The sequence below is a fragment of the Haliotis rufescens genome, unplaced genomic scaffold (genome assembly GCF_023055435.1).
Source record: "Haliotis rufescens isolate VD_foot unplaced genomic scaffold, xgHalRufe1.0.p SCAF_10, whole genome shotgun sequence".
In the NCBI taxonomy this organism is placed as follows: domain Eukaryota; kingdom Metazoa; phylum Mollusca; class Gastropoda; order Lepetellida; family Haliotidae; genus Haliotis; species Haliotis rufescens.
Genome location: NW_025963780.1, coordinates 1,589,992 through 1,614,390, shown reverse-complemented (window position 1 = coordinate 1,614,390; position 24,399 = coordinate 1,589,992). Strand labels below are relative to the sequence as shown.

Here is a 24,399-nt window from a genome sequence, read left to right as displayed (position 1 = left end):
TGTTGATATCTAGATTTAGTGTTCAGATTACCGTCTTCTATTAACATAAATATCGATTCCCGTTATTGACACTGGAAGTAATAAAAGTAATATTCCATAAATATTTGTCGACAGCACAAGGAAACGAACTGATTTAATACATTACTGAATCTATTTTGGCGTACGTGACAGATTGCACACACATCATGATCTATACCTGCTGTTGTCAGCACACTGGTGCGATTGTTCGTCTGTTTCCTTTTCCGCTAATTACTTCTGGGCGGACGGACCATAGGTTGAAAGAATTGACGTCATGCAAGGTCACGTGGTTCGCGTGCAAGGGCCACGTGACTTGGCAACGTTATTGCAGCATGTGTAACCTGGGTCCTGTTAGTGATCGTAACGCTACGACTGTCGTAAGCCTATGTTAAAGTATAGGAGGACGATCATCTTAACGCTACGACTGTCGTAAGCCTATGTTAAAGCATAGGAGTACGACAATCTTAACGCTACGACTGTCGTAAGCCTATGTTAAAGTATAGGAGTACGATCATCTTAACGCTAAGACTGTCGTAAGTCTCTATTAAAGTACAGGAGTGACGGTCATCTTAACGCTACGACTGTCGTAAGCCTCTGTTTAAGTATAGGAGTCTTAACGCTACGACTGTCGTAAGCCTATGTTAAAGTATAGGAGTACGATCATCTTAACGCTACGACTGTCGTAAGTCTATGTTAAAGTATAGGAGTACGACAATCTTAACGCTACGACTGTCGTAAGTCTATGTTAAAGTATAGGAGTACGACAATCTTAACGCTACGACTGTCGTAAGCCTCTGTTTAAGTATAGGAGTCTTAACGCTACGACTGTCGTAAGCCTATGTTAAAGTATAGGAGTACGATCATCTTAACGCTACGACTGTCGTAAGTCTATGTTAAAGTATAGGAGTACGACAATATTAACGCTACGACTGTCGTAAGCCTATGTAAAAGTATAGGAGGACGATCATCCTAACGCTACGCCTTTCGTAAGCCTCTGTTTAAGTATAGGAGTACGATCATCTTAACGCTACGACTGTCGTAAGCCTTACTTAAATTATAGGACTTACGATCATCTTAGGTCTTAAATAACTTTGTGAAGCAAAAATGAAATATAAATACAACTATGAACATTATGAGTGATGGGGGAACGGGGTTAAAAGCTGCCTTGAACAGTATTTCAGTTATATCTCGGTCTGTTTCATAGGGGAGGAAAGACCGAAGTTATTCAGGTCGTAGACGTTTACAACTTCAGTGAAACCTACGAGCACGGGTTAGTAATGGTAAACCTAGTAACATAAACTAGGACTCGAACCTCCGATCACTGGTTGCTGGCCACCCAAGGACTCTCTGCAAAGCATTAAAGGCAATGTTCGCTGAAAAATACAATTTAGGCACTTCAGGCGAAAATGCACCGTACGTAGGCTATTGTACTTTTCCCCTTGCCATGAAAAAAATTCTGAACTGAACACAATGAGTGGACCCATGAAGATATGGGATAGACTTGGTCTTCAACAACCCATGCTTGCCGTTTGAAGCGACTTAGTATGCTTGTCATAAGAGGCGACTAACGTGTGGTCAGGCTCGCTGACTTGTTTTATTCATGTCATCGTATCCCAATTGCGTGGATCGATGCTCATGATATCAATCTCTGGATTGTCTGGTCCAGACTCGATTATTTACAGACCGCCGACATATAGCTGGAAATTGCTAAGTGTGGCGTTAAACAACAAACAAACAAACAAACAAACAAACAAACAAACAAACAAACAAAAATGTTCTTTGGTCATGTACTCGAGTTAGGAAACTATTATTGCCCCGTCTGAATTAATGACTAAGCCTAACGCGTAAATACAGCTAATACTCCTTCAGATTTCCCTAAAGGTATTTAAGCTGTTATGTTCTTGCCTCTAGTCACAATCAATCTGACATCGATGCTGCGTGATTCCTGCTGCGGAAACTGAATCAAACAAATCGATGGGCTTAGTTGCATACGACCAAGACAAACATTCAGTGGCTTCCATCTTCAAGACTAGAAGTTCTACCACTTGCATTTGCACCAAGCGTATATTCTTTATATTTGTAAAACACTTAAAACACATCGGTTCACTGAGGTTTCCTGGAATCAATAGTTGAGTTATGGAAGCTGAAACCTCGTGACGTCAGGACGATGTGACGCGGTTTCTAAACATATATTTCAAACGTCCAGATCTATGTTAGAGGTGGGTGGAGCGAAAGGCGTTGAAGATTAATGCACTTATCTCCCGGCGTGTGTACACATGTACACATAAATGTGTGTGTGTGTGTGTGTGTGTGTGTGTGTGTGGCTGCTTGTACTAGTGTGTGTGTGTGTGTGTGTGGCTGCTTGTACGTATGTGTGTGTGTGTGTGTGGCTGCTTGTACGTGTGTGTGTGTGTGTGTGTGTGTGTGTGGCTGCTTGTACTAGTGTGTGGCTGCTTGTACTAGTGTGTGTGTGTGTGTGTGTGTGTCTGCTTGTACTAGTGTGTGTGTGTGTGTGTGTGTGTGTGTGTGTGTGTGTGTGTGTGTGTGTGTGTGTGTGTGTGGCTGCTTGTACGTGTGTGTGTGTGTGTGTGTGTGTGTGTGTCTGCTTGTACTAGTGTGTGTGTGTGTGTGTGTGTGTGTGTGTCTGCTTGTACTAGTGTGTGTGTGTGTGTGTGTGTGTGTGTGTGTGTGTGTGTGTGTGTGTGTGTGTGTATGTGTGTGGCTGCTTGTACGTGTGTGTGTGTGTGTGTGTGTGTGTCTGCTTGTACTAGTGTGTGTGTGTGTGTGTGTGTGTGTGTGTCTGCTTGTGCGTGTGTGTCTGCTTGTACGTGTGTGTGTGTGTGTGTCTGCTTGTACTAGTGTGTGTGTGTGTGTGTGTGTGTGTGTCTGCTTGTACTAGTGTGTGTGTGTGTGTGTGTGTGTGTGTGTGTGTGTGTGTGTGTGTGTGTGTGTGTGTGTGTGTGTGTGTGTGTGTGTGTGTGTGGCTGCTTGTACTAGCTCGGAGTTATCTCGATTTTATAGAGCCAGCCAAATGAAATACCAAGACGCAGTTTAACATGGAGATCCAACTCAGCCACAATATACTAGCTCCTAGTCGACCAGTCCTAACTACCATCCTAAGATCCAGAACAGATATAACGAATACGTTATAACAAAGTTTATTGCATGCTCAGACAGTTGAGTGAGTGAATGAGTATGGTTTTAAGCCGCTTTTAGCAATATTCCAGCAATATAACGGCGGGGGAGACCAGAAATGGGCTTCACACATTGTACCCATGTCGGGAATCGAACCCGGGTCTTCGGCGTGACGAGCGAACGCTTTAACCATTAGGCTACCCGACCGCCTCTCTCGCAATTGTATTCACATATGAGGAGCGAATTCTGAAGGGTAGCCCCCTCCTGTTGTAATTGATGTCGTCGTTTCACCAACAAATCGCCTGGTCCCAATCCCCGTGGGAATGTCTGTTTGAAAGCAACCCAGTAACCCACTAATCCAGTATGATCCTCTTTTGTCATCAAAGCCGCCTTGAAATGTCAGATAACGCGCGACCTTGCTGTGTGAGGGCCTCGCACCGCGGTTGTCTTGGTCCGAATTCGATTATTTTCAAGCCGCCGTGGTGAAGCTGGACTGTAACGGTCGCATGCGTAAAACAACATTCACTCGCCATCTCTGCTCCTGATGTACCGAGCTAGAAGGTTAAGTGACCTTGAAACAAGAAACGTAATTACGCTTTATGGTTTCTAGCACTCTTTCCCGCGTGAGGGGGCACGGGTGGCCCACGGGCTTTCCTCCAACATTAAGCTGACACGCCGTGATATAACTGGAATACTGTTAAAAGCGGCGTTAAACCCATCTCACTCACTCACTCACTCTTTCCCGCGTGGAGGGGACTCGCCTTCCGAATTTGTTCCTCATATGTGAATACAGCTGGATATTCGGTATATCTACACTTGACCGCTCGTATAGGACCGCCTCAGTGGTGCAGGGGACAGGGCGTCTGCCCAGAGAGCGAAAGGTCGAAGTTTCGATCCCCGGCCACGTCATACCACAGAAAGTTAAAAGATGATTCGTGTTGTTACCTCCCCGTGAAGATCCGAGTTATAATAAGTCTTCAGAAATCCATGCTTGCCATAAGAGGCGACTAATGGGATCTGGTGGTCAGACTCGATGGCTTGGTTGATGCACGTCATCGTACCCAAATGCGTGGATCGATGCTCATGGTGTCAATCACTGGATTGTCTAGTCCAGACACGATTATATACAGACCGCCGTGATATAGCTGGAATACTGCCGAATGTGGCGTTAAACAACAAACAAGAAGGAACTTGTTGTTACCCTGCCTCGCACGCGGCAACAAAAGTATAAAATTAGTACTCGTCGATTTGGAGTCTGAGTGGGATAGCCATGTTAATCTACGTAAAAAAACACTTTTCTAAATCAGTTTAAAAATTAGGTTCGTACCTTTTGGATTGTGAGACAAATGACTTTATCGTAAAAATAATCAACCAAGTGTTTAGGCGACTGCTATCAGAAAAGTAGCGTTTTGATAAGGTTTGTAATTTTTTTGTGGTCAAATCCAATTTTCAAGAGTATATTGGCTTTTTCCCGGCACAATACACGTATACACACGTGAGGGTAATTGAGTGAGGATATCCCTACGTGCATTCGTATAGTTGGTGTGTATTCATGTTTCACTCTTGTGTCAGGTGTGCAAGCGTTATTGGCTACTGAAATGGCATACTGCACGGTCATTTTTCCCTGTTACAGGAACACTTGGCTCGCATCCGGATCATGTTCAATATTGGCTACGGGCTGTCTCTGACTTCCCTCACCTTCGCAGTCTTTGTCGTTGTATATTTCAGGTATGTACATTTCATGTGTCATGGTGTATATTTCAGGCATCATGATGTATATTTCAGGTATCATGATGTATATCTCAGGCATCATGATGTACATTTCAGGTATCATGGTGTATATTTCAGGTATCATGATGTATATTTCAGGTATCATGGTGTACATTTCAGGTGTCATGTATATTTCAGGTGTCATAAATGAATGTATAATTGAAGTATGTGTATTACAGGCATGTGTATTCCAGTTATGTATATTTCAAGTACGTATTTCACAGGTATGTTTATTTCGGGTATGCTAATTTCAGGTGTGTACATCGTGTACGTATGTTTTACCCTTCAATGTGCACTTTTTGATGTAATTTTCTCCAACGACCAGATATATCATCTTCCCTTTTATCGAATCAGTAATGTTCTGAAGCCTGTAGTGGCGTCATAGGTTTTATTTAGTTCAATTGTGACTTTCTCTTTTAGTATTTTGGAAATATATGAACACCAATTTCGACCTAATCGCATGATGAGAAACACGAAATATTTCTTATGTTGCCGAAGTGGCTTGTCTAGGTGATGGAACGTGTTGCTAAGAGGCCTCAGGCGTCGCAATACTGTTTAGAATTTTCCTCTTCGATCGAGGGTTCAAATCCCATATTTGCCTTGACAATATTCTTTGGTTTGTCAGCATCATACCCGTATTCGTTGAATTCACTAAATGCCAACGATATGTATCACGTTAGTCTAGACGAGATGAAAAAACATGTTATTAAGCTGTGGTGAAGTCGATTCGAACCAAGATCGCCGGATCTTTTTAACTCTGCAAAGAGAATGTCAGCCCTTTTAATATACCGATGGCAGACCCGTGTCTGCATTCTGAAATAGTCAATCTGGTGATGTTGAAATGGTCGTCCGTGTTGTTGCAGACGTCTACACTGTCCCCGGAACATCGTCCACCTCAACCTCTTTCTGTCCTTCATGTTTCGAGCCACGCTCTCCATCCTGAGGGACAACCTATTCCTCGGAGGGTTGGGTCTACCCATCGACATGATCGCTAACACCCACGGCATTCTGGAGTTCAACCCAGAGGGAACGGTCAGACTAGTTCTATAGTTGATGCTTGTTGATAACACTATCATTCATATTTAAACAAACACAATTTCAGGTGTTGAGGGAAGCGGCACATGTGCAATATTATTTGTAATGAATCTAGAATGGGCGACATAATGGATCGGACTGCCAGGATTATTTTCATTGGAAGATAACGTGTCATCGTAACCGACGACGTGGGACGTTGTTCATAATATCAACCACTTGTTTGCCTGGCCCGAACTCGATCAGATACAGACCGATGTGATATAGTTTGAATCTTGCTGGGGGGAACGGCTGGCCCATTTGTCTAAAGCACAGCGTTTCGTTGTGCAGAGTTGCGTCCCTTCGGCACACCAGAAACCTATGATTGTGGGTTCGAATTCCGGTTCACCCCGATTATGTTTCTAGGTTTGTCAGCACCATACCCGTGCTCGTGGGTTTCAGCGAAGTTGTAAACGTCTGAGACCTGCATCACTTCGGGCTTTCCTCCCACATTAAGCTGACACGCCGTGATATATCTGGAATACTGTTAAAAGCGGCGTTAAACCCAACTCACTCATTTCATAAATTGTCTCTACTTAGTGACCATTATTTGTTGAATAAAATTGGAAAATGATCTGCGAATCTGTCAAGGCTGTTTATGGGCCCATTTGTGCACAGATAACGCCAGCAATTACACCCCCCCCCCCCCCCCCACACACACACACACACCCCACACCCCCACCCCAACACAGACACATACATACCCCACCCCGCCTCATTTGCTTAAAGGGCTCAAATTGAAAGAAAAATCCTAATAGTTATGTGTTATAGCGAATAATATGATGAAATAGCAGCATTGTGCTACCTTAACGATTGAGACCTACAATTTCATTGAACAAACTCTCAGATCTCTTGGATACACGCTCGTTAATGTTTTACAGATCAATTTAAGATTAAGGTAATGATTATATATCAGCTCGCCTGCGTAAACCTATGCGTGTAAAATGGTGATATAGAACGGTCTCTCGGCCAAGCCGATGTACACACAAGCCGGGCTGACGATCAAACACAAGTTTCACATCCCCGTATTGCCATGTATCCTAAAGCTATTTTAATCTTGTAATTACACATCCAGGTGTAACGTTCCACATATTACGAAAATAGATCTTCACGAGGCATCAATCTTGAAGAGATGGACAGATTTATTTTCATTTGAAAGCAAATAATTAATTACAGTCTGTCGCAAAATATTTATTGATATTTTTCCTTAGGGTGTCAGGGGAATACATTAAAGTCTTGTTAGCTGCTTTGTGACGGGTTGTCCCGTTATTTGTGTCATGCTCTCAGCAACGGCGCAAACGTTATTTGAGGACGTCGATAACGTTTGCTTCACACGATCAAGGATTAACAGGTGTGTTTGTTTGTTTGTTGTTTAACGCCGCACTCAGCAATATTCAAGCTATATGACGGCGGTCTGTAAATTATCGAGTCTGGACCAGACAATCCAGTGATTGACAACATGACAATCGATCCACGCAGTTGGGATACGATGACATGCATCAACCAAGTCTGCGAGCCTGACCACCCGATCCCGTTAGACGCCTCTTACGACAAGCTTAGTCGCCCTTTACGACAAGGATATAATCAGGTGTAACCAAATTGGACGAAAACAATGTGTTAAGTGTATTCGGTTTTTGTTATATGTGGCACGTACAAGAATGTTTGGTTTAGGGACAGAGTGAGTGAGTGAGTTGGTTTTAACGCCGCTTTGAACAGTATACCAGTTATATCACGGCGTGTCAGCTTATTGTGGGAGGAAAGCCTGATCTGATGCAGGTCTCAGACGTTTAGCTTCTTGGTGAAACCAAAGAGCACGGGTTTGGTGCTGACAAACCTAGAAACATAATCGGGGCGAACCGGGATTTTATAAAACAACCTGCTTATACCGGACACTGTTGTTTGCAGCACTGGCAGTGTAAGCTGTTGTTGACCTGTTTCCACTACATGCTAGCGGCCAACTACATGTGGATATTTGTGGAGGGGCTGTACCTCCACACACTCATCATCGTCGCCGTGTTCTCCGAGCGGAACACCGTGCGCTGGTATATTCTTCTGGGATGGGGTGAGTCGGTCTTGTGACAACTCTGTAGGCAGCGAAATCTTCGCCATGTGATTGCTGGGTCTAGCTATTGAAATACAGTAGACTACGGTTATAACGAACTCGAGGCGACCACTAATTTCAGTTCGTAATAACCGTAGTTCGTTATAAGCATACCTATAGCATATATACAACAAATGGTCGGGGCTAAAAATAAGTTCGTTATATCTGTCAGTTCTTTATAAGAGTGTTCGTTATAAACGTAGTTTACTGTACTTGAACTAAACTGTCAGTTAGACGAAAGAATAGTTTTGAAAATTCACTTCACTCTGCTTATGAATGTGTACTGTGAAAATTTATTCCGACCACCATGTTCCTTGAAACGTCGTGTGCATGCCTGTTGTGAGATACTCATTGATGTGATGCATGTAATATCGCCTATTACCGTATCGAGGGGCGGTCGGGTAGCCTTGTGTTTAAAGCGTTCGCCCGTCACGGAGAAGAGCCGGGTTCGATTCCCGACATGGGTACAATATGTGAAGCCCATTTCTGGTGTCCCCTGCCGTGATATTCCTGGAATATTGGTAAAACAATATTCACTCAATATAACCATGTGGAATAGATCCCCCCTCCGAATAACGTTTGTTTCAATTTTACCCACCATCAAACATGGGTATAAAATGTTGTCGTCGTAGTAGTGGTAGTAGTAGTAGAAGTAGTAGTAGTAGTAGTAGTAGAAGAAATAGTAGTAGTAGTAGTAGTAGTAGAAGTAGTAGTAGTAGTAGTACATTAGATATAATGAAAAGAAAAGTTGTCGTCGTAGTAGTGGTAGTAGTAGTAGTAGAAGTAGTAGTAGTAGTAGTAGTAGTAGTAGTAGTACATTAGATATAATGAAAAGAATAGTTGTAGTCGTCGTAGTAGTAGTAGTAGTAGTAGTAGAAGTAGTAGTAGTAGTTGTAGTAGTAGTAGTAGTAGTAGTACATTAGATATAATGAAAAGAATAGTTGTAGTCGTCGTCGTAGTAGTAGTAGTAGTAGTAGTAGTAGAAGTAGTAGTAGTAGTTGTAGTAGTAGAAGTAGTAGTAGTAGTAGTAGTAGTAGTAGAAGTACATTAGATATAATGAAAAGAATAGTTGTCGTAGTAGTAGCAGTAGCAGCAGCAGCAGAAGCGACAGTAATAGAACTTGTAGTAGTAGTTGACGATGAAGTATTTTCTTTTGAGCTTGAGACGAACATATTTTTACAAGGCAAAAAATGTTAAATCGAAAACGCGCTAGCTCTTAATAATATCAACTCGTTCGGAGATTTGTTCAAAAGCTTAACTCCAGGTTTGAAATTTAACAGCTCTGACGGACCGGGGTTGGCTCGTGTAACACAAGTTACCTCTATTTGTCCAAGTAGCCATCAGGTTGTACAGGTCATACTGGACTCGTGACCGGAATCTGCAAGGCCTTATAACTAGAAATCTTGCTCTACAGTCCTGACCTAAGATCTTGTCCAGGAGTCAGACGCTGTAGTTGGTGCCACGGATGAACCTGAAACACAGTCTCCGGGTAATAGAGGGGATTTGTTGCCAGAACGATATACATCAAGGAATTGACACGTTGTTTCACGATGAACCTAAGTGATTTCATAGTCGTCACTCTTCATCTGATCAATGATTACGAGCAATTGATTATAATCCGGAAGTTGAGATCATCGGTACCTGAACTCTCATATGCGTATCATGTAGGTTGCATCACAAGCTTCATCTGCAAAACCTTATCCCAGCATCTGCTCATCCTTGAATGTCCGTTTTTCACAACTTGGGGCTACGGGTCGTCCCGTTAGACATATGGGCGCACATACCAATTTCTTTCTTGATCACCTTCCCCCAAATATGTACTATATTTTTCTTCTTCGAAAGTACCGCCTCCGTGGTCTAGTGGTAGAGCGTCCGCCCGGAGAGCGGAAGGTCCGGGGTTCGATCCCCGACCGCGTCATACCAAAAGACGTTAAAAGATGGTACTTGTTGTTACCCTGTCTGGCGCTCGGCATTAAGGGGCTAAAACACGGACTGGTCGGCTCGGAGTCAGGATACTGTGTCTGAGTGGGGTATTCATGTTAAACTGCGGCATGGTATCTCAGTGAGCTAGCACTATAAATCGGCATCAGTCCGGACTAGTACAAGCAGACACACACACACACGTGCATGCACGTCGCTATATAAGTGCAATAATCTTGGACGCGACGTTAAACCCCATTTCACCTCACCTCTTCTTCGAAAATAAAAAATGAATACGTTGGTGTTTAAGTCAGCGCCATCTTGTTTTACAGTTCAGGGTTTTGTTTCCGATCTGGAACCCTTAATCATTTTCAAAGAAGAACAGTACAGAATTACGTTTTGGGAGGTGATTCATTAAAGGAACTGTTAGTGTAGAGACTTTTCAAATATTGGTGATCTGTAGCCCAGGTTAGTCATATATAGAACAAGTAATATTAGACGATGATGGGATGTGGGAATACGGTAAGCGATCACCTTCCGCGACAACGTCACATAACGTCAACCCGACGTTAGGGCGGAGAAAGGGTCCAGAGCTAGTCAATATATATGTCAGATCTGATCACTGCTTAAAAGCATCGTCTTCTGAATCCAATAAAAGCAGGCTATTGATCATGCTTGTATCAACGAAATATATATCCACCAGACCAATTCATATTGCTTGAAGATTTCAAATTATTGGCATAGGATGGCTTTCCCCCGAAAGATTTACACAGTAATTCCTTTGAGGTTGGACATATCAACTAAGCCTACATGGCGTTTTGTAGTTGAAGCAGAAACTTTCAGAGACTTCAAAAAAAATCTAGCCACCTTGTAGTTCCACTGTGGGATATTTTAAGAATTTAATTACATTTGCCGCCATCTTCAGTCAGAAGCTTATCGGGAATTGTCAATCATATAAGAACTTAAGTGCTATTTTAAAGGATTTTGATACTAGTTCTAAGTTTAAGTTTAAGTCAGGTTTTAATAAAAGAAACGTTTAAGTCAAGTTTTAATAAAAGATTTGTGACAAAATAATTATTTTCGTAGTTGTAGGAAACTTTGTCATCCATTTGAAAAGTAGCCAGACTTCTGTGATCTACACGATGGAGTGTGTGTGTGTGTGTGTGTGTGTGTGTGTGTGGGGGGGGGGGGGGGGGGGGGGGGGATATTCCTCGGCCATGGTTCCCGTTTTAGCGTTACGACTGTCGTAAATTCACTTTACACTACTGGACTTTAGCTTTGGGAAACCGGTCCGTGGTCCCTTGCCCTGCCTGCTTGTTACAATGTGTCTTTGTTATAAGTTGACCTTTTAGTTTGTTGAGATGATCTTGTGTTGATAATGTGTCGGATATTGGTTCTTTCAGGAGGGCCGTTGGTGTTCGTCATTCCTTGGGTTGCCGTCCGGGCCAGTCTTGAAAATAAATTGTAAGTAACGTGATCATTTACCCTGGATAGGTAAACAGATATATTTCTACGATGTGAAGATACTACGTGAAACACAGAAATTCCACAGCTCAGATTGAACTGTTCGGTGCACAAAATTAACATAATCCGTTTCGTACATTTACCCGAAGATGTTTGCTAATTAATTTACTTTGTCATATGCAAATTAAACATTGTCTTTTTTCTTATATATTTGTGCATGACAACATTGGGACATTCGGGTTTTAGATCACATGAATATGATATTTGAAAACGAAAACGACATCCTTTTCACATCTGAATGAGTATGATATGCTTCGTTCATATCTGCATGACACACAAGAGTTACAAACAATTACTTTATAAATCGACCTCCTCGATTTCGTTTCATAAAGCGATTTTATTACGCTTCGACTTTTATAAATCAAAGTAAGAAACAATGGAGAAAACACGACAGTAAACTACTGTTATAACGAACTGAAAGGGACCATTATTTTTAGTTCGTAATAACCGTAGTTCATTATAAGCAAATATACAGCAAAACTATAACAAATGTCCGGGACTAAAAATAAAGATCGTTATATCGGTCAGTTCGTTATAAGCGTGTTCATTATAAACGTAGTTGTTGTTTTTTTATAGTGATTCATAAGCACCTGCTCATGATATAAATTGTTCAATAAAAGTTGACGGATGAAAAAGTAGAAAAAATAAAATAATTGATAGCAACGTCTTTCTTATACTGTTATATCGACGTTTAGGTATAGATCTTTATACCGTTGTCAAGCAAGAACAACGGTATAAGGATCAATAACGAAACGTCGCTATTACAGTATAATCAGGAAGCTGTTATCCATAAATGTTTTGTCTGCTCTGCTCATGTTATAGTCGGAATCGTACAATGGTGTCTGGTTTTGGAGTTTTCTTATAAATACGGAAATAGTTTCGTCGTTTTTATTTACAATAAACTACGTTTATAACGAACACGCTTATACCGAACTGCCGGATATAATGAACTGTTTCTTGGCCCCGTCGATTTTGTGTACATATGTTGTACATATGCTCCTAACGAACTACAGTTATAACGAATTATTATTAGGGGTCCCTTTCACTTCGTTATAACCGTAGTTGACTGTATTGCGAAATTGGAGCCTTCTCCGTGACAATTTGAATCGATGGCATGTCTGCTATGCTTCCAGTTGTTCCTAATAAGGTATATTGCAGATATGTAACCGTCAGACATGTATCCCCGACAGCCATGACAGATATGCTGCCACTTTTTTCGAGACTTGAGACTTTGACCTGAAATTTCCGGCGACATCCAGCGATTTATGTCATAAAAAATCCGTTTCTTTCGAACTATTTGTATTTCAACGAGCAAAACAACACTTCTGTCAAGTCGACTTTTACATTGAAGACACGTTAATGTTTCATGTGTCTTGCTTGAAGTCACATGCTATTATGTGCCGTTAGATGTGTGCGAGGCTTTCATGTAGCGTTCTTCCGTCTTTGAAAGGTTACATCATTATCAGGGACATCACTTGGTGAGCCATTTACCCTCACTCCCAGCACGACGTAATGGACTAAGCAGTAAGGGCAGATCGATGATGATGCTCTTGGAATAAGATGCTATAATCTTTCTGATCTTTGAATAAACCCACATAAGAACACTGTGTGGTTCTCTTTGTACACGTATTAGAGATAAAAGCAATTTTTTAAAAATCCTAATAAGTTGATTATGATATGGAAACACGCGTGTAAAAATCTCTTTGTCATATGATGTGATTTAAAAATGTAACTGCATAAGTCGAATTTACACACACTGCCGCGTATGAATACAATCATGGGTTAGGAAAGGTCATGGTGACATTCTAATCCGTCTCACTACCGTGAACCTTCCGATCCATTATATAGTGCCAATTGTATTGTTTACAGAACTCCAAAATAGAGAATAATGTTAACAATACTTAATTGGAATATTAATAGTTGATTAAGCCAGTAGCCATCTCATCGATGTGTAGAGATTGTAAACAAATAACGCTGAGGGAACTCATTTGTTATTTATCGGATGGTGATACCACTTTTATCCGACTGATTTATCGCATCGATAAGAAGTTCCATGAGGCCGCATATAAAATATATTTGTGTATTTCGATTAATTTTCATAAACACGCGAACCGAAATTCACAATTGAAAAGCTTAGAGCTAAAAGGGGCCAAAATGCACTTTGGCCCTTTTTGCATATTGTTGCATAAATTACATCTATGAGTTCTTGTCTACCTGTAGAAAAAAATAGTGTATGTTTTCATTGATGCGTTTTTGAAATATAGCTACTTAAAATTATATAAAAGGGCCAAAGTCAAGTTCCAAAAGGGCCAAAGTCACTTTGCTAGATTTTGGCCCTTTTAGCTCTCATTTCCGTGTGTGGTTGAGACACAAATAGACACAGAAAAAATATTGTATGTTGTCATTGATGCGTTTTTAAAATATAGCTACTTAACATTCTACAAAAGGTCGAAAGTCAAGTTCCAAAAGGGCCAAAGTCAGATTTCGATCTCATTTCCGTGTGTGGTTGAGACTGGTTGTCTGAGAGAGATTTTGAAAGTTTGGACACCTCATTATTATCTTTCAACTATTTTAACAAAGTTGGCATAAGTTTAAATCATTTAAAAGTACTTCAATAGTATGTATTTGGACTTTCAGTAGTAGTTAATCAATCTCACATGTTAAATCCCATGCAAATGCCCGAGGGTCAAAAAGGGCCAAAATACAGACATTGACCCTTTCCACCCTCACACAAATTAAAAACGTAAGTTTATTTCCTTTTGGAATGTTTATTTGTTATAAACATTTATATCTCTGCTGTCAGAATGCGTTAATGTCTAGGAATTTATCGGTTAAAAAAAGTTCATTAACATGCATAATATTATGTGTTTTCATCACTTTTTTCAAAACAGACTCAACATGACATTGGCCCTTATGGCCCTAAGCTCTTCAATTGTACTTACCAGAAAACGTCAAGGCCAGAAACACCCAGTCTCGATTATTTGCCGAAACATATTCTATTGGGCGCAAATGGCAACGTAGTGATGAACATTTTATGAATTGATATGAGCCACGAAAAACAGCGATAACACAAGGTGTTCATGCCTTGCTAAAAGTAAACAGTGATTTGTGATATACAGAAGGTCCTGTTTAATTGTTGTTAAATTGTACCTGATATTATCATCGGAATAGAAAGTAACTGACAAAATCGACCTGACTCTTCAGTGCAAAGTAATATATAGGAGGGGTTGGCAGATTTTTAGGGTCTGTTGGTAATAAGGCCAAGTTGTTCTGTGTGAGTGAGTAAGTAAGTGTATGCATTTTTTGTTATATGTGGTACGTATAAGAATGTTGAGTTTAGGGACAGAGTGCGTGAGTGAGTTGGGTTTAACGCCGCTTTTAACTGTACTCCAGTTATATCACGGCGTGTCAGCTTAAAGTGGTAGGTAAGACCGAAGTGATGCAGGTCCAAGACGTTTACCACTTCGGTGAAACCCACAAGCACGGGTATGGTGCTGGCAAACCTAGAAACATAATCGGAGCGAACCGGGATTCGAACCCACAATCATAGGTTTCTGGTATGCCCAGGGGACGCAACTCTGCACAGCGAATCGCCACCCGTGACCCCTGTTCTTTGTGACCTTACATACTAAATGTATCATATGATATTCTGCTTCAGTTGTTGGAACACCAATCCCACGCCTGGCTACTTCTGGATAATGAAGGGTCCTATCGTTGCTATACTAGTGGTAAGTATTGAACCTCGTGTCGTATTCAATATACCAAATTTGATGTATCAGTGAAAAACATTATGTAGGATGCAATCTCTATTTTGACTTTTATCATAATGTTCCGGTGTTTTTGTACAATTGAACCGGTGGAGCAAGATGTGCTCACTTCTTCCCGACCACTTGGTGTCAAGACGTTAAAAGAAGGTACTTGTTGTTACCCTGTCTAGCGCTCGGCATTGAGGGAAAAAAACAAGGACTGGTCGGCTTGGAGTCAGTTTACTGTGTCTGAGTGGGGTATTCATGTTAAAACTGCGGCATGGTATCTCAGTGAGCTAGCACTATAAATCGGCATCAGTCAGGACTAGTACAAGCAGCCACACACACACATGAGCATGCACGTCGCTATATAAGTGCAATAATCTTGGACGCGACGTTAAACCCAATTTCACCTCATGTCACGTTAATAATAGGTTTGAAATATTCGGATGAAGGGACTTCGTGTACTGTTTAATTGAGCAAACGCAAGTAAACGAGTAAGAGTTTCTGAAGGAAGAAGCGCAGTTAAATTTTATGGTCTCAACAAACGGACAGATATATTTATCACAGAGTAAACAGTTCTTTCCCTCAAAATCAAAAGATACAGTCTGAATCGTAAATAGACTCTGCTCAGGGATTTATTAAAGCTACATAAAAGTTTTTTTTTCTTTTTTATACCACTTTGTTTGATATTAGTTTTGCCACTTCGTGTCATTCTATTTTGGGTTTCAAGCCAAATATGGCGCACACGGTAAACTTTCACCACGACGGCGAATATAACGAGGACATGCATGGTGCTGACCACTCAATGACCATAACTGGGATATACCTGAAATTCGAAGACATGATAAGCAGTTCCTGTAACAGCTAAGGGACGCAACTCTGCACCTCGAGCTGCGGTTCCTTTTAAACCGTTGTTTCCTTTTGTCGTGAGGATGCTAACACGTTCAAAGGAAGATCTAGGATAAAAATCCACTTTGACTTCCAGGATCTGTAAAATTTAAGATTTAAGTAAAACCTTTTGAAATTGTTTAAACTTACCAGATTTGGTTCATTTCAACTATTTCATGTTTGGGACGTACATCCATGATAACTCTAATCCATAGGTAAGGATACACTATGTGAAAGGGGATGATTTGGGAGGTTTTCAGGAAGCGCTTTTTGCTGATATTGAACATGTGAAAGCAGACGAAAGCTCATTTCCACATGAGATGTTGATAAAAAAAACTTTTATCAACTTAGATTTTCATTTGGATTTTTGTAACTCATCTCAGCCATACTTAAAAATATTTATGATCATGTCCATGTTGCAAGTTTTATTAAGAAAAAAAGGACAGTATGCAGCCATTTGAAGAGTTCTGATAAGTTTCATAATAATAGTTCAGGGTTTCCGCAACTTTATTATTGGACATTTACAGTGTTTCAAAAGGGACTCGTATCCTGCTTCGTTGTTTTCAAATATATATATAAGTTTAATTCTCCCTTATATTAATACAATAGATAATGTTCACCGAAGGCTTACAATGTCAACCTACATGTATTGGTAAACATACATAGAACCGTAATCATCCGGGGTACAATAGGTCTTCAGCAACCCATGCTTGCCGTAAAAGGCGACTATTGTAGTTGTAAGAGGCGACTAACGGGATCGGGTGGTCAGGCTCGCTGACTTGGTTGATGCATGTCACCATATCCCAATTTCGTAGATCGAAGCTCATGATGTCGTCTGGTCCAGACTCGATTATTTACAGACCGCCGTCATTTAGCTGGGATATTATTGAGTGTGGCGTTAAACAAAAGAAACCAAAAAAAGAGAGGTAAATATACAATGTATATTCTTTGAAAGCACGAGCCAATACATGGAATCGTGTCCACCACTGACAATGATATTACGACGCATCAATTGATTTTTCCAGTTTTAATACTGTAATATATCTTCTGTAAAATGGTAAGGTGAGGTGAAATCGGGTTTAACGTCGCGTCCAAGATTATTGGACTTATATAGCGACGTGCATACACGTGTGTGTGTGTGTGTGTGTGTGTGGCTGCTTGTACTAGTCCGGACTGATGCCGATTTAAAGTGCTAGCTCAATGAGATACCATGCCGCAGTTTAACATGAATACCCCACTCAGACACAGTAAACTAACTCCAAGCCGACCAGTAATTGTTTTATACCCTTAACGCCGAGCGCCAGACAGGGTAACAACAAGTACCATCTTTTAACGTCTTTTGGTATGACTCGGTCGGGGATCGAACCCCGGACCTTCCGCTCTCCGGGCGGACGCTCTACCACTAGCCACACAAACACACACAAACACACACACACACACACACACACACACACACACACACACACACACACACACACACACACACACACACACACACACACACACACACACACACACACACACACACGTGCATGCACGTCGCTATATAAGTGCAATAATCTTGGACGCGACGTTAAACCCCATTTCGGCTCACCTCACCGTTCTCTATAGAATTCTTTTATTCCTTTTTTCCAGGGTTCTTTTGTTTTTTTCGTGAATGTGGTGCGGGTTTTGTTTACCAAGCTGCAAGTAACAAGAAACAGCACCCCCCGTGCGAGAAAATATCGATATAGGTAAGTATCTTCAAATATATATTACCGAGTGTAAACCCTGGGCGAATTACGTACCATCGTAAATACTTCACGGGTGCATGCGCTACGTCCCTCCAAACACCAGTGAATACTTACGGCCGTTTTGCAGTGTAGCCGTTATTGTAACCAGCGAACCAAGCACATGCAACATGCACATGTAACATGTAACAGCATTCGTGACTAACTCGTGTTATTCCGGGACAAGCCGAAAAGCGACTCGTGGCCCTCTCATGGCCATTTTTGCGACCGGGTTCCGTTTTAGCGCAAACGGGCATACCTAAAACAATTATCGTTGCGTTATGGTTCACATATATTTCCCCATATATTATATATATTTCAGGTGCAATTTAAAGCACATCTGGATATGCGGAATTATACAGTATGATTGAACACATTTAACTGTGTCATGGGTATATTTTTATATGCAAGACATATGTAAAATCAAAAATTATTTCTGAGGGATTCTTTGACGAAGAACTGGAAATCATACGCGCATTCTGATTGGTTTGTCGTATTTTCACACATAACATTCATCCATAGGGGGACGAGTCTTCTTTGCAGTTTACGGAAAGGGGCGAGTGGTGACGGATGGTAACAGATCCGAATGCTTGCAATGAGTGATCAGGGCCCGGTTCAAAAATCGATCGTGGAGCTACGATGGGCTATCCTGAACTAGGGGCGCATCATTTAAATTTCAGACACAACGTTAACATTATAATAATTTTTAAAATATCAGCGTTACCCATATGATGTTATGACAGCAGTATGTGTGGATTATCCCCCTTACACGTGTGCTTTCGGTAAAAATCCTCGGTAATAATCCTTCATTCTTCTCCCATTTCGAAACACTATGAAATATCAAATTACAAAGGCGCAATTTTATCTCAATTTTATCTCAAAACCTGTTTGTCTGGCGTCCAAAAACCACTGAGTCTATGAAGGTAAAACTGCACTTTTCCCACCCATGGTGACATCTAAATTAGTTTTGATCATGCTCTTATTTCTCTTAAAATACATGTTGGGCTCTAAAACCTTCTTCTCAGACAATACCGAATTGAGGGAGCTGAACATTGACATGTCCTTATTATTTTGCACAAATCTTAAGAGTGAAGTGATATGTTGTCCCTCAATATTTATGAAGAATTTATTAGAATGTGAAGGCCGACAGCGTCTTTTGCAAAATGGTTTACTTTAATTTGTTGACATTTTAAACTGTGTGACTAAATATCCAGGTGAGCTACAGTGCGAGTGGACTATTTTTAAGAATGTACATGTGATTTAGTTACAGTGAGTGAGTGAGTGAGTGAGTTGGGTTTAACGCCGCTTTTAACAGTATTCCAGTTATGTCGCGGCGTGTCAGCTTAATGTGGGAGGAAAGCCCGAAGTGATGCAGGTCTCAGACGTTTACCACTTCGGTGAAACCCACGAGCACGGGTATGGTGCTGACAAACCTAGAAACATAATCAGGGCGAACCGGGATTCGAACCCACAATCATAGGTTTCTGGCGTGCCCAAGGGACGCAACTCTGCACAGCGAATCGCGGCGCCTTAGACGACTAGGCCACCCGTGCCCCCCTTAGTTACAGTGAGTAAGCTAGTTTAACGCCGACTTGAACAGTATTCGGATTGTATATTCATCATTTTGTCGCTAATATATACTGAATGCTGTTGCACTAAAGTCCAATAAACAGGTCAGCGTGTTAATACTAACACAGGATTGAACATGGGCGGTGTTCGGGAACACCACTGCCAATGATACTGTGTGCATGTTAACACACAGTCAAAAATAACCACCCCAATATGTCTGACAATATTTTGTATGATGTCACAGGAGATTGGCTAAATCCACTCTAGTGCTTATACCACTCTTCGGCGTCCACTACATCATATTCGTCTTCGTCCCCGACGGCGTCTACACGACGGAGCTAGTTAAACTCTACTACGAGCTGTTCTTCAATTCATTCCAGGTAAACTTTTCCAAAATGTGTAGCAATGAGCATCCTTACCTTCATGCGTGGTGATTATAGGTTACCGTCCTGGTGGTTATAAGGGAGGATTGGAGTGAGTGATTTAGTGAGTGAGTGAGTTGGGCTTAACGCCGCTGTTAAGAGTATTTCAGTTATATCACGGCGTGTCAGCTTAATGTGGGAGGAAAGACCGAAGTGATGCAGGTCTCAGACGTTTACCACTTCGGTGAAACCCACGAGCACGGGTATGGTGCTGACAAACCTAGAAACATAATCGGGGCGAACCGGGATTCGAACCCACAATCAAAGGTTTCTGGCGTGCCCAACGGACGCAACTCTGCACAGCGAATCGCTGCGCCTTTGACGACTGGGCCACTCCCGCCCCCAGGGAGGATTAGATGGAAAACACGTCTACTGTGTGTTGATATTGTCCCGCTTGGTGACCATCAGCTTTGACGCTCGACCATCCTGCTCGAAAACACCTCTCATCACCATCCCTTCAGACCACAATATTTTCATATATAGCTGGAATATTGCTGACAACGCAGTTATGTTATATTGCTGACTGATGTTGCGGTTTTTCAGCAATTGTACTAAAGCCAACTTTTCCCCTTTTTCCAATGTCTATAAGACTTTTTCAGTCATTTAAACATAGTTCGATTCACAATACGAAGAATATGCAAAATCGCCAAATGACGTAAAAAAATTGGTACTATATCAAAAAACCTTGATGAAACATATTTTTTAACTGCGTCTATTCATTTTCAGGGTTTTTTCGTTGCCTGCCTCTTCTGTTTCTGCAACGGCGAGGTAAATATAAGGATGTCACCCAGCTTTACCGAACTACCAGCACACACACACGTACACACACACACACACACACGTACACACAAACACGCACGCGCACGCACACACACACACACACACACACACAAAAAAAAAACAACAACAACACACACTTACACACACACACACACAAACACAAAAAACACACGTACACACACACAAACACACAGACACGTACACACAAACACACGTACACACACGTACACACACACACACAAACACACGTACACACACACACAAACACACACACACGTACACACACATACACAGACGTACACAAACACACACAAACACACAAACACACACACATACTGATTCAAAGTCATAAGAAACATCTGATAAAAGCAAAGTTCATTGTACGCCTCCGACTACATATATCATATTAATTAGTCATGTGTCAAGAGTCAATACCATGTATTCTATTATACACAGACTATTATGCATTCAAGTAATGTTTCTCTATTATTCCAAACAAAGACAGAAGCCTATTTCGTTGCCAAATATATTTTAACATTTTTGGTGATGCACTTGTAATACTGTTCTCAGAAGAGCACGTTGTAGAGTAAGCCATCCATGACTCCATCCGCTGCACGTGTTCTAATCCCCGATTCAAATCAATGTTTGTCTTTTATCAGTTTGAATTGCTGCAATTACCTTGCACATCCCTCACAAAAGTCCTTCCTTATTCAGTTAAGAGATAAACATCCTCAGATACACAAGAAATAAATCACATAATGTTTATCAACAATGTAAATTGCCAACGTTATCAATGCATTTCCGTAGCACGATCATACTGGTATCTCTTCGTGAACTCGCACGTTTGTAAGTCGGACACAATGTCATCTATACGTGTTTATGTTTGAGAAAGAATTAAGCTTATCAGTTATAAGTAATAACTGCTAGAAGCAGAAGCCATTTGGATTCAGACTTTATCATGAGCATGTGTTTATGAATCACGATAATATAGTGATAATCCTAGGTGTTCGCGACCAGTGCAACCGTCAGAAAAGGATTCAAACGCAATTAAAAATCCCGAATATTTCAGGGACCTAATCTTATTTAACAAAGTTAACAACAAAGCATATCATTTTTCACCATTTTATTCTTTTTGACCCCTAGGTACAATCTGAACTGAGAAAGATGTGGATACGTCACAAATTACGAACCAACTCTAGGAAATTTCAAAGGATATACTGGCATGCGTCTTCATCTAGTGCGCGACATAAAAACAACGGTACCTGTGACCAGAAAAATAAGAACAAAAACAAAAACAAAAACAAAGACAAGGACAAGGAAGCGTTAAGTAAACACGACTCGGAGCCAAGCTCCTGTGAAAGGAAACGATTCCACTGTTTCTATGAGAACGGGAAGTGCTACAGGGCGGCAACGCTGCACAGTATTCCTAGAGATGTTGGCCCTGTGGCAATTGTAACTAAAACAAACAGTTTCGTTTGACAAAGAAGAGTCGTTTCATATCATGAAGATGGGTATGAACACTTGTGTCATCCGACGGGTTCACTGTGGAGAAGAAGATCGGTGTGACGAATAGGGTGTAGAACACATCCAGAACACTTTAAGGAACATCTGTTTCAGAACATAATCATCTGACAAGAACACTTTCAGTTGAATTCTACTTCATGACTTCATGTTCGAGTCTTATTTCAACCAGAGGTTTTCATGTGCTCTTCTCTGTGTTTGATGCCTAATTCGTTCCTTCATTAATTAATGTCATTTTTTATGATTATCTAATATATTTGTTATTTGTTATTTTCTTTATTTACTTTTCAAATTTATTTATATTTATTTTAATCATTTCAAGAAGATTGATTTGTTTCTTTTTCCATTCTTTTTACGTCTTTGTTTGGAGGGGAGTGTCTTTGTTTTTTTGGTCTACAGGAGTTCATTAATGGTTTGACACTAAATCAAACAGTAGAATTCTTGAAACAGCATTTCTCTCCGTACAGTGTTCAATCTAGATACGTGTGAACCATGTCATGTGTTTCAACCGAGAATCCAAGTCATTTACCCGAATGTGTTTCTCGAATTGAACAAAATATATCATATAACTTAGTAGTACTTGAGATGAATCAAGCGATCTCTATTGACCAACCTATGGTTGTTCTCCTATAGGAGTATTGTTCTGTATATTTGGCTTGAGATTATGAATGTTTCATTGACGTGTTGGTCGAAAATATACCGAACAAAAACAGTAAGGGATCACGAATATTTTGGGGGATATTTCTTTTTAAAAATTGGGGATATTCATGATCCCTAACTTTCTTGTTTAGTGTATGTGTACATGCTATATGGGATGTGTAGACATGTCCTGTCATGTAACACTCTACGGGCACTTTCCCTTGACCATCATCCCGAGGCAAGCGTGTCCACACGCCGATATCAAAGCACAGTTTCTACCCTTGCCACACCAAGGCCACTTTTCGTGGTTCGATCCTGGCGCCGCTTCGCGTAGATCACGAGTTGTTCCCCTTGTAATGAAAACGCGATATCCAATCAAATTGCTGTTCTTATCTCGTATCATGGCTTCACAAAGATGGCGACTACCAAAGGCGACGAACTAGTCGATCCGACAACGGAAACATTCGCAATTTCATCATTTACAGACAGACACAGGCAAATGAGGGTTTAAAATATGAAAAAGACATTCGTGTCACAAATACACTTTCGTACAAATATGTACCAGTCGGGGATGTTGATTTTGAGAAACGTTCTCTGATTTGACTGGGCGGTCGGGTAGCCTGGTGGTTAAAGCGTTCGCTCGTCACGCCGAAGACCCGGGTTCGATTCCCGACATGGGTACAATGTGTGAAGCCCATTGCTGGTGACCCCCGCCGTGATATTGCTGGAATATTGCTAGAAGCGGCGTAAAACCATACTCACTCACTCACTCACTCTGATTGGACTATCGATATGTGTGCTAGAGCAATCATATTTAGCACATGAAAGTGGGCTTGATGCAGCAAGGGTGGAAACAAGACTTTGATAAAAGGGCTAGTGGACGCTCTTGCCTCGCGAAGATGTATCTGGACACACTATTCAATTTTTGAAAGGAATACTGATACTGCACGTTGTATGAATAACATAGGACTAAAATATGGATATGTGGATTTGTTTTCTTATAGTTGATCCTCAATACTTCACGGTCTTGTATACATAACATCGAGTACGTGCCGCCCCTACCCGTGAATCTATTTGACCGATAAGAGATGTACATTGTATTTGTGATGTGTGTTGTGAATGATGCTGTTTATAATAGAATCACCCAAACCCTTTCCATATTCATCAGAAATAACTACTGAAAGCTGAATCGGTTGTACGATTCCGACCCTATCAGACCCGTGAAGATTCCGGGGTAGAATAGGTCTTCAGCAACCCACGCTTGCCATAAAAGGTCACTATGCTTGTCGTAAAAGGCAACTAACGGGATCGGGTGGTCAGGCTCGCTGACTTGGTTAATGCATGTCATCGATCCCAAATGCGTGGATCGATGCTCATGATATTAATCACTGGATTGTCTGGTCCAGACTCGATTATTTACAGACCGCTGTCATATAGCTGGAATTGCTGAGAGCGGCGTTAAAAAACAAACCAACCAACCAACCAACCAACCGACCCTATCATGAGCAGGTATTTATGAATCA

General features: G+C 41.1%; 1 protein-coding gene across 1 annotated transcript in view; it reads left to right on the top strand.

The window, feature by feature from the left end:
- The window catches only part of LOC124145472 (parathyroid hormone/parathyroid hormone-related peptide receptor-like), an 87,551-nt gene extending 63,968 nt beyond the window's left edge, over positions 1–23,583 (top strand). The window contains exons 6-14 of the mRNA XM_046515247.2: positions 4,787–4,881; positions 5,787–5,955; positions 7,900–8,056; positions 11,419–11,479; positions 15,198–15,267; positions 17,812–17,909; positions 19,759–19,894; positions 20,663–20,704; positions 21,860–23,583. Of these exons, the coding sequence (XP_046371203.1) occupies positions 4,787–4,881; positions 5,787–5,955; positions 7,900–8,056; positions 11,419–11,479; positions 15,198–15,267; positions 17,812–17,909; positions 19,759–19,894; positions 20,663–20,704; positions 21,860–22,195 (1,164 nt within the window). The 3' untranslated portion in view covers positions 22,196–23,583. The remainder of the gene's footprint in view (positions 1–4,786; positions 4,882–5,786; positions 5,956–7,899; positions 8,057–11,418; positions 11,480–15,197; positions 15,268–17,811; positions 17,910–19,758; positions 19,895–20,662; positions 20,705–21,859) is intronic.
- Positions 23,584–24,399: the final 816 nt, after the last annotated feature.